Source organism: Rhododendron vialii, chromosome 8a, assembly GCF_030253575.1.
Source record: "Rhododendron vialii isolate Sample 1 chromosome 8a, ASM3025357v1".
NCBI classification, from domain to species: Eukaryota; Viridiplantae; Streptophyta; class Magnoliopsida; order Ericales; family Ericaceae; genus Rhododendron; species Rhododendron vialii.
Genome location: NC_080564.1, coordinates 15,149,807 through 15,160,912, shown reverse-complemented (window position 1 = coordinate 15,160,912; position 11,106 = coordinate 15,149,807). Strand labels below are relative to the sequence as shown.

General features: G+C 39.0%; 2 protein-coding genes and 1 long non-coding RNA gene across 5 annotated transcripts; 2 read left to right on the top strand and 1 right to left on the bottom strand.

Annotated features, from left to right (window-relative positions):
* Window positions 1-2,345: 2,345 nt before the first annotated feature.
* LOC131335975 (uncharacterized) lies at window positions 2,346-3,833 on the bottom strand. Its single transcript, XR_009202699.1, has 2 exons — window positions 3,545-3,833; window positions 2,346-2,628 (listed from the first exon to the last, which is right to left on the bottom strand). It is a non-coding gene; the product is annotated as an uncharacterized LOC131335975 (long non-coding RNA).
* A 1,512-nt stretch (window positions 3,834-5,345) lies between these two features.
* On the top strand, window positions 5,346-8,462 carry LOC131335974 (phytolongin Phyl1.1-like). 3 transcript variants are annotated; one of them, XM_058371561.1, is made up of 2 exons: window positions 5,346-5,491; window positions 7,066-8,462. In XM_058371561.1, the coding sequence occupies exon 2, from the start codon at window positions 7,130-7,132 to the stop codon at window positions 8,003-8,005; it is 876 nt and encodes a 291-aa protein (XP_058227544.1). In that variant the 5' UTR covers window positions 5,346-5,491; window positions 7,066-7,129; the 3' UTR covers window positions 8,006-8,462. The 3 variants fall into 3 exon arrangements, with proteins under 3 accessions (XP_058227544.1, XP_058227543.1, XP_058227542.1); XM_058371560.1 differs by having other exon boundaries at window positions 7,033-8,462; XM_058371559.1 differs by having other exon boundaries at window positions 6,993-8,462.
* A 1,992-nt stretch (window positions 8,463-10,454) lies between these two features.
* LOC131298594 (glycine-rich protein DOT1-like) lies at window positions 10,455-10,898 on the top strand. Its single transcript, XM_058324075.1, has one exon. The coding sequence runs from the start codon at window positions 10,455-10,457 to the stop codon at window positions 10,896-10,898; it is 444 nt and encodes a 147-aa protein (XP_058180058.1).
* The last annotated feature ends 208 nt before the right edge of the window (window positions 10,899-11,106 follow it).

Here is an 11,106-nt window from a genome sequence, read left to right as displayed (position 1 = left end):
AGGCTAGGGCTCGTTCAAATCTTGTAGATCTTGGCTATCGCCGCGAGGTAGGGACTTCTTTACCTCTTTTATGTGTTTATATGTTGATATGATGTGAGAATCGAGCCTTGATCATCTCCCTTCGTTCGTTTCGAAAGCTATTGAAATCTGCAGAAATCGCCCGAAAATCGCGTAGGGATCGATCCCCCATTTCATTTCTGGTCCAGCAAGCCCAGGGATCGATCCCTGGTGATGGGGGGATCGATCCCTCCCCTCTCTGGAATTTTCTACTCGTCTTTCGGGTTTCAGCCCAATTTCAAACGGCCATAACTTTCTCGTCCGATGTCGGATTCATGCAAATTTTATATCGATTCGAAGGTCTTGAAGTTAGCTTTTCATCGCCACCAAAATCATCTAAAGATTCTAAGTACACAAAAAGTTATGACTGTTAGAGTGAGGGTGTATCGGTCTCCCAACGTCCATTGGCTACTCATATGATCCTTGTTTTGTCATTATGATTTTCTATGATTAGTAGATGTTATTTTTGACTTGTTGGCCTTCCGTTACTAAGGAATGAATAATAAATTACTTGGTTAAAATGCCAATAAGATGCAACTTGCGAATGAATGATTGCTTGTGCACGTTTGTGGCATATTTGTGATATTGTTGGCATGTCGTGACATGTTTCATGAATGAATGAGGTTCTGAGAAAATATTAACTTGTATGTTGAGTGAGGAAATGGTTGTTTGAGTCGATGGTCGATTTAGAAAGTCTCGTAACACAAGGGGTGGTAATACGAAGACTAAGATGGTCTCGTAACGCAAGGGGTGATAATACGGAGATCCTAGATGTTGGTGCATACCGTAACGCTAGGGGTGGTAATACAGTGACTCTTGTAGTGCTATACGGTAACGCAAGGGGTGGAAATACTGATGGTGGAGATTAGTGATAAAGAGTCGTGTCGAACCGTGGAGTTGCTCGAGTCTTATGAACAGTGTGGTTGATTGGTGATAGTGGCAAGTCTTAAAATGGTTGTTATGAATGATTGGCATCCCTTTGAAATGATTCCTATCTATCGATTGAGTTATACCTTTATGTTTTCATCTTTCTGCACTTGTCTTCGTGTTTGCACATAGAATTGGTAAAGATTTTCCTACTGGGCTTGTAGCTCAACCTAATCTTTCTTTTCAGGTTCAAATACTGGTTAATAGCTCGCATGCATTGTTTTCTTGGAAGTAAAGGACCTTTTGGAAGCTATTCGTATTGAGTTACTTAATCATCTTTGTAATTGAATTTCTTTTGATAAAGAGGGGTTTGTAACTATTCATTCAAGTATTTCCTTTTGACTAAACTGTTTGTAACTTAACAACTTGTTCGTACTTGTTTTAAGTTTATTTGGGTCGGAGTGCCAATGTTGTATTTTCCTTAAATTTGGGGATTTGTTTGTAAAATTAAACAGATGGGGACTCTTTTGGGATATTATTAATGATGTGCAAGGACCCTTTCATTAAAAGCGGAATATTTATTTATGTTGAAAATTCAAGGCGTGACAGGGCCCATCGGTTTTTTTTTTAGAATTTTTGGACGGCTCGGATCAGCCGTCCGGTGGCCAGAGACAACTCGGCGTGACCGATCGGTACGATTTCCCTCCCCCCTTTCGGTACCTATATCTTTATTGTATTTAAATTTGGTAATTGAAAACAATTAGCTTAATCAAACAGAATATTCGTATCAACAAGTTATGATTTCTCTTGAAATGACTGAACAATTAAAATTGAGATGGCAAAATGTAATTACCTTTTGGTGCCATGGACCTTTGGCACTTCATCTACCTGATTTTTTTAAAATGAAAACAACTTACCTGGTATGGTTTTAGAAAAATTCTATTTATACCACCCCTCTTTTCTCAGTATCCATACGAGATAAATTCATTTCTAATTTATGCCTAAATTAACAATAATTTTCTCTGTACCCACCTCTTTTCTTGATTTTTCCCCTTAAGCCACTATTAGAAATTTTTTAAGTTTCAAAACTCTTATTAATTATTAATCTATTATGATTATTTTCGGGAGTACCATTTGGGATAAGTATCTCTTTATTAAAGGAGATAAATCCAAAGAGGTGTCCCTTATCGGGGTTCGAAGTTTGGCAGGGTAGTTTGGTTGCTTGTTGGGGTTTGGTGCGCTCTTGATTTTAAACATAAATAACATAACTTTTCATAAAATAAGGGAAATGATATTAGCACTTCAAAAATTAATGCAGGCACTCCAATTTCAGTATAACTCCAAAGCCACTTTTCTTTGTTTTTTGGAGTGCCAATATCATTTCTCTTAAATAAATCCTCACAACAACGTACATCATATCTCAAAAGAGTTTATCATTTTCATACCATCATAATTACAATTCAAACTCCAGCAATTCTAAAATATTACACCAATAGCACAACGGCCCAAATAAGCATAAGCTTACGATAAGGAAGTGACTTTTGCGTTTATACTAATCCATTATCAAAAGAATGTAATTAAAGTTATGATTACATTTTCAAAATATGATATGCTAGAGCTGCAAAAGTAATTCTTCCATATGAGCTTTCAAAAGTATGGTCGAATGCATGCACATCACCCCATGTCATTGTCCTTGATTATTGCCTGAAAATAATGAAGGGTTAAACTACACAAGCCCACTAGAAAAATCTATGCTAACTTTATATGGAAATGAGATGACACGAATAATGTATAGTAGAAGCAAAACATACGAGTTCATGATTCCAACTAATTCTCAACGCATTCATGGTTCCACATCATTAGTCGTTTAATCGTTTCTGTATCTTGTTGTCATTTCATCATTGTGTATCTTGAGCAAATGCTCTTGTTGGGCATTTTAAATCCCGTGGTTCCTGCCTAGCACCTCACCCGTCGATGGGTCTAATACGTATCTTGAGAGATCGCTATTGCGGGGCATTTTAGATCCTGTGGTCACTGCCTAGCATCCTCACCCGTTGGTGGGTCTAGTACGTGTCCACATTTTTTATCAAATGTCAGCATATCGCATTTCATTCGTTAATTATCCATAACGTGTCATAAACTCTCTTTTCTATTTTAAACAAATCATCCACGTCCAACAAATAAAGTACCAAGTGCGAGATAAATAATAATACCCTCAAGCTCTTAAACACGCATAATATAACCCAAAAGAATGGACCATTACCTTGGAATGTGAAAATAGGGAATTTTACGAAAAATTGTATTGGGTACCGTCACCGATACCAAGAAAGGTGGGATACCGGTACCAGAACCAAACGTACCATTGGACGATTGGTACCGGTACTGGACAAAATGGGGTACCGGTAGGGCAGAAAACACAGTACTAGTAGGGAACAACAAGTTTTCAGCTCTGTTCAATGGGTAACGGTACTGAGAAAATGAGGTGCCGGTACCTACATGGGAATTTTCTACGATTTGCATAGTTTTGATAGATTTCACTAGGGCTCAAAACAACAACCAACAACACAATTTTAGAATCAAACCTACTCATAAACACACAAAGGATGCAAGAAATCCCTACCTCAAGAATTGGAAGCACAAATCCAAGCTCAATCAAACCCTAGAACTTCAAAGCTTGATTCAACCAAAATACTCGCACCCCAAGCTCAAACCGACGAATTTCAAGATCTAGATCGCGTGGATGAGGTGAGAGGGAGGTGGATCAATGTGAGTTTCGAGTTTTGAGGTGAGATTTCGAGAGAGAGAGTAGAGAGAGGTGTGCCGTGAGTTGAGAGAGAGAGAGAGAGAGAGAGCGCTTTTGTGTGAGAGAAGATTCAAACCCACCTAACATTGAACACTCTCTCTCTCTCACTCACACGTCTATCTCTCTCCCTTCTCAACTCACGGCACAACTCTCTCTCACTCATTCTCACTCTCAGTCTCTCTCGAAATCTCACCCTCCACAAATATAAGCTCCACATCAAGTCGTAAATTTACAAGTAATTACACATTAAACCTCAAAAATAACCCCATATCATATTTTCACACTTCCCCACAATCTAAGCAATTATAAAGCTTTAGAGTTATTAAAATTAAACACAGGTCTCTATAGGTGGTGGTAGTTTGCTGGTGGTTTATTTCCTTTGTAGTAGTTCTATTTCAATAACCACGAGCCTTTCAAAAAAAAAAACCACTATAGTAATCATTATACATTTTCTCTATTGAATTCTACATTGTAGTTGGTTTCTTGGCCATCTAGTTGCATGTAGAGCCAGCCTTGACTTTGCAGTGGCTTAAAGCGGAAATTAAAATGAGGCCTTTTTATTGGGGTAAAAAAGTAAATGAGGCCTCTTCAAAAAAAATTATAAGCGGTAAAAAAGTAAATGGGGCCCTTGAAATTCAAAAAAAAAAAATATGGAGGCCGTATGTGGTCACAACACAAGCTTTAACTCTAGGTTGGCTCTGGTTGCATGAGGTGTTTTCCGTGCGCGCAGTGCTCTCTTCTTAGGGAGTTAGAGTCACTTGGTTGGTATTAATCAATTTCTGTAGGAAGCCTCATTCGTCATTAGTGGAACTACCGTGGCAACTATTCATCGTCTTTTTGCTTGCGCCTTTCCAACATATGATCGTCTTATCAAACGCTCGTCGTTGTATTCTCTATTGTAATATTTATTTTATTCATCACGTTTCCTTTCGACATTGATGTATCATTTGTTTTACTCGTGTGCAATAGGTTCATTTTCTTGTTATAATAGAAGCACACAGTGAGTTGTAATTGTTATTGTTAAATGAAGTTCTTATTCTTCCTAAAAAAAATCTATATTTCGTATAAAAAGTATTATCAATTGAAAGTTATAATTAATTTTCCGTCCGGTTTAGACAGAAAGAGGGACAAACAATGGGACGACGACAATTTTAACCTAGTAAAAAAATCCATTAACCTAGACTCGAGTAAACCCCATAAACCTTCACATTATCCCGTTTTACTATCATACATCCTCAGATGATTATGAGTTCGTTAAACGAATTGAGCGACACGTGCAACCACAGAATCTAAGCATGAATACAACATGTAAAAACTAAAAACTTTACTAAAGGCATAGTTGCAATTTGAGAGGCATAAATTTTTTAAGAATTTAAATCTCAATTATTTTGAGTATAAATTTAAGTGAAACCTACACGTATGAGTCTGGAGTATAATTTTGAGTGTAAATCTCAAATTATTTTTCTCAAATTTTGAGGGTTTTTTTTTTTCTAAAAAATTTCTAAAAAAGGGCAAGGGTGAAGAAGAAAAATATAGGTAAACCGATTATTTGTATAATTTATAATGCTCCTCCCACATAGAATAGGGACAAAATTGTATAAAAGTATGTCCATGAACAGTTAAAATGGGTGAACTTACCTAGATCAGCATATGCTCCTTCACGTTAAAACCCCACTCGCCCCTCTCTCTCTGTCTCGCTCTCTCTCTCTCCATGAACTCCTTGTTCTGCTCCCGGAGGAGTTCGAGGGTTTGGAGGCTCTACAGGTAATTAATTGCTTGGACCAGAAATTTTTTGGTACCGTTGATTCGTGAACTTTGTGGATTCGTTTTGCTTTGCCAGCAAATTTGTTGGATTCTTTTTATTTTTGATTTTATAAGCATTTAACAATCTGGGAAGTTATAATTGAGATCCGAGATAAGGTTTTAAGTATTTGTGATGTTGGTTTTTTTGGTCAATGTTGGGGAGACAGACAGAGGGACTTCATATTGACTTTATGTGTTCCTGGCTGAAGAGTTGTTTTAATTGCATTTGGTTGGATTTTGCCTCCTTTAGTTTAATGATCGGGTCGTTAAGGCTGAGTTACAGAAATTCCAATTAATTAGAGAAAAAAGATCGATTGTTGGTTTCCTATCATTATCGAAATGTAATTAAAGCGCTTAAGAACGTAGAAAAGAGTTGATGGGTGAAAGCTCTAGGGTTTCAAATCCACTCTTCCTCTTGTAACTTAAGTATGTTTGATTATAGGTAAACTATTTGAATCAACCCGGATACTATAGGATTGTAAGCCCTAACGATATCTTCTAATGATAATTTTATGAATCACCAATTTACATGGTCTATCTTTGCCTAGCACGAATCGTCTTACTAGTACGATCCATCTCAAATTCGCACGAATCGTCTCATCGGCACAACGCGTCTTACTTAGTATAATCCATCTCAACCGGTTACACAAAAAATTAAAAATCGTTGTATGGATGTGAATAAAATCTAGAAAATTATACACAACATTTGATGGGAAGAATTAATAGTACAAAAAAATCCTTGAAAGTCATACAAACATGATTCGAATAATAAAAACCTCAATCAAAATGTAAATAATGTTACTAGGAGTTTGAGTTTCATATATACCCTAGAAGGAATTTAGCCAGACATTGGAGTGGGAACAGTCGAGGTTTGGGTGATGAACGCCATCACCCATTATATACGTATTAACCCATTATATACTAGTAATTTGATCCCTGGTCAAACTCGAATTCCTTATAATTGGCCAATTTGCTCCCGCCAAATCCTTCCTTAGGCAAGTTAAATTATTCTCAAGGTAATTTGACGTAGATGTTTCCCATACTAGAAAACTCTTGTTCATTCAGTAATTTCGTTTTCCTTAGCTCTGATCAGGTCCAATGCCTGGAACAATAGTCATTATCACCCTTTCTTATCCTTTTGGGTCTTCAATTGGGATTGGGCTAATTTGTCCTTAAGCCTTAGACATAAGCCCATCAACATTTTTAGCCTCCAAAAATACCTAAAACACAAAAATCAAGCCTCAAACTCCAAATAACAATTTAAACCGACTTAGCAAGGACAAATTAGGGGGCGCTCATGTGAACATTTACACGCCTGTCATTTAACCCAAAAACAATCATGGCTGCTTCTTCTTTTGCTATGTCTTGTTTGATTGCTTAGGTTTTTGCAGAAATATTTTGCAAATTGAGATTTCATGTTGCAGCATTTTTGTCTAGTTTCATTGAATTTGTTTCTCTTTAGGTTCTAAGATCAAATGAGATTTTTGTTTGTTGCCTGCAAGGAACTGTGGCTTATTGGTGGTTACATTTTTCAGCAACTTGTTATACATCAGAATCATCTAGGGAGTAGTATTGGTACTGCTAGTTGCTTTATGAACAATGTCGATGGCTCCAATTCAAAAAACTGTTCAGTATTGTTGTGTATCAAAGGATGGACGAATTCTATACGCACATAGAAGTGGAGACCAGGAGATCGAGAAATTGGCAGCATTGTGCCTGGAAAGGACCCCTCTGTATCACAAATGGTACTTTCAGACTATGGGTAAAAAAACTTTTGGATTTCTTGCAGAAGATGGGTATGTCTACTTTGCTATTGTGCAGGAGGGTGTTGGTAATTCAGGGGTCCTTCGATTTTTGGAACAAGTTAGGGATGAAGTCAGGAAATTGTCGAATAGGAGCTTTTTAACCAGAAATAAATCAAGTCTGCGCTCGCTCTGCATACAGGAACAACTAGCTCCTTTCATTTATCAATTGATTACTTCCTTAGAACATGTTTCTCAGACTGCTTGTAATGAATGGCCAGCAGAGGCTTCCTCACCGCATCAAGCAGAATTGTCTCCATCATTGACTTATGATGCTAATGGGCAAGTCGAAGCTGCTGCTTCCACAAAGTTACCTTTGTTGGTCAATAAGTCTAACAAGCAAGAAAAGAAGAAGAAGAAGACGATGATGATGATGAAGGATCATGTCATTGCAATGAGAGACATTGAGTTGGAGGAGCACCATACGTCTACTGATAGAGGAGTTGTCAAGGTTGATACAGGAACTCTGGAATCTGATTGCCAGAGTGGTGTGGCTTCTACAGTTTCATTGCACAAGGATCTTGCTTTAATGAGGACAAGGTCAGGTAACAAAAGCTTCCGAAAAAAGTGGTGCCGCCAAGTAAGAATTATTCTTGCAGTAGATGCAGCTGTATGTTTGGTTTTATTTTTGATTTGGTTGATAATTTGTGGTGGTTTTGAGTGCATCCGGTGAAATTGAACCACTTCCCGTCCGACTTGCTTCTTTTATGTCCCACTTGGAACCTAATCAGTAATCTGAATTGAACTGAAACCTGGAGTTTGGAGTCTTCTGAAAATTCTGGTTGATATCAATTTTGGGGAAGACCTCTGCATGAATGATGATCAAATGAAAGCAACCAACTTGTGTTGTTAAAGGGATTTGATGTCCTTGTGAAGGTACGAGCAAAATTATGCAGCTTTCGGCATCATTTTGAGGAACTTATCCATTCAGTAATGTTCTTTTTGTTGATACATTTGAGGATGCCCGACATGTTTCCAAAGTGTGATGTTATTGGTTTGCAGTTAATTCACATTTGCTGCCGTTGTATTATCAGTCTTGTCGAAGTTAAATTAGTGTAATGTAAGATGATACGTCAGATTTATTTGCATTGCATGTTATTGGTACATGAATAACACTGGCTTTCCATGTATTTGTCATCTTCTCCTCGCTGAAGGTGTTTCTTCTACTACTTCCTTTTGCCAATTCGTGGGTACAGTTTCTCCCTAACTAATAATTGTAGTTCTCCACGTGCCCCATTTTACATGTTTGTAACATTCTCATCTTTTTCACTTTCTTTGTTTCTTCTCATTCACTAGTATAAAGTTAGGCATTTATCTACCAAAATAATTTATAGAGTGAGCTAAATTATGTGACAGTGGAATTGGACGTTGGGGCTTGGGATAGTGTATTATAGGGCCAAAAAAAATTGCACCAATCAAACATATCATGATTTTCTAGCCACCATTGTCATGTGCTAAGGGAAGTTGAAAAAGTCGGAGTACTTAGGCTAAAAAACAGTTTATTGGCTAGGGAAGCATTTAGGCTTATTCTTCCCAGGTTATACTATTGTTCACCGTACTCTTGAGCTACATAATCCATCAAAATGACAACTCTCGCTCCCGCTCTCAATCCTTGGTCTATCAAAATGACTTTTGCTCCCACTCTCAATCCTTGGTCTACGCTCTCACTTCTTAAACTCACGAATTTTCATTGTTTGCGAGGTTTTTGGAGGACGCTTTTATGCTCGAGTTCTCGCACTCCGCCCGCACATTATGTGACTAAGCACTTGAGAAGAGAGAAAGGGCATCCACTCGATACCGGCAGAGAAAGGGTACGGAGGCTGGCCCCATTCCACAACACTTTCTTTAAAAATAAGTACTTATTTCACATTTTCAAACTCAAAAATAATGCAAATGAAAAATAGATTTTTCAATTTTTTTTGGTACAGTTAAATAGATCTCAATGAAATCTATCAAACAATATCCATATTGCTAGAAAAATTATTTGTATAAACACATTATTTTTTAGCTTAAAATTGTCTTCTTAAGAAATAAGTACTTATTTTAAGTTTTGTAAATATAAACATTATACTAGTAAACTAGAGGAGACGAACTTCTCTCTTTGACGAAAGAAAAAGCTTTTGTAGTTAGAGAGTGTAAATGAAAATAAACAAACAAAATAGATCTTAGTTTTTATTTTTTCCTATTCTCTTTATTATAGAGTAAATATTATCCATAATAACTGTTATTCAAATTAATCATTTCAGCAAAACAAGTATTTAGAATGTTAGAACACATAATTTTGGAATACATCAAGTAAGTCGAGAGAGTTTGAAAATAAACTAAAATAAGGTAAGAAGATCTAGCTTGTGAGAATAAGAAGCATATTAATATTCTTAAAGCTAATATTTCTCCCCTTGTGAAGGTTCAACATGGAGAGGACTAATGCAAAGATTTAGCCCAAGTGCTCACAAGCTTTTCTCTAACAATGTTCACGCCATTAGGAGTCACAAACCAAATTGCTGAATATGTGTAAATGGAAGGGCTTCTTCCTGGCCGGTCCTATGTGGGTGGACAATGTCCTAATAGATATTGTCCACTAATTTCAAAAGAAGCTCATAGCCGACCAAGTCCTGTCCATTAATTTCTTCCAAAAATACCCTTCGGCCCATACAACCTCCTACACCACCACCACCACCACTACCACCAAGCCACCATTGCCAACACTGCCACCTCTCCACCACCACGCCGCCGCCGCCACCACCACGCCGTCACCATAACAACCACCACCACCACCATCACGCCTCCACCATCACCAACACCACGCCACCGCCACGATTAATAGTGATAAATTCTATCTAAATTTATGATTAACAGTGTTAAATTCTATCTAAATTTACAATTAACAGTGCTAATTGTAAATTTAAACAGAATTCAACACTGCTAGCACTCCACCATCACTGCCACCATCACTACTCCACCATCACCAACACCGCCGCCGCCGCCAGGACGATTAATAGTGTTAAATTATGTCTAATTCCTATATCTGAACCAAAAAAAGAAAAACAACTCACGGATCTTGGCGGCGGGCTCCGTATCCCCTGCATCTCGTGACGCCGACAATTGGAGCACGATCAGAGAGCATGATCGGATGCAGTTTCCGTGCGTCCCAGAGAGTCGTCGCTGGCGAAGATGAGTGGTTAGACGGGGGCGGGGGTGGAGGAACCGCGGGAAGAACGGTGATTGCAGTTCCAGACGGAGGTGGCGAAGGCATCGACATCCAAAGAGATGGCGGGGGTGGAACGGCCGAAGGAGGAGTAGCTAGTAGTAGAGCTGTGACTAGCGGAGGAGTGGCCGATGGCAGGGCTGAGAACGGTGGAGGAGTAGCCGATGGTGGTGGGGGTGGAGGAACCGCGGCAAGAACAGTGATTGCAGTTCCAGATGGAGGTGGCGGGGGTGGAACGGCCGGAGGAGGAGTAGCTGGCTATGGAGCTGAGACTGGCGGAGGAGTGGCCGATGGCGGGGTTGAGACCGGTGGAGGAGTAACCGATGGTGGCAGTGGTGACTGGAGAGAGAGAGGGGAGTAGCTAGTGGTGGCGATGGTGACTGGAGGGGAGACTGGCGAAGGAGTGGCCGATGGCGGGGTTGAGACCGGTGGAGGAGTAACCGATGGTGGCAGTGGTGACTGGAGAGAGAGAGAGGGAGTAGCTGGTGGTGGCGATGGTGACTGGAGGGGAGCGAGAGAGCGCGGGGGGGGGGGGGGTTGCATTTATTTGAAACCCTAAATGATGGGCT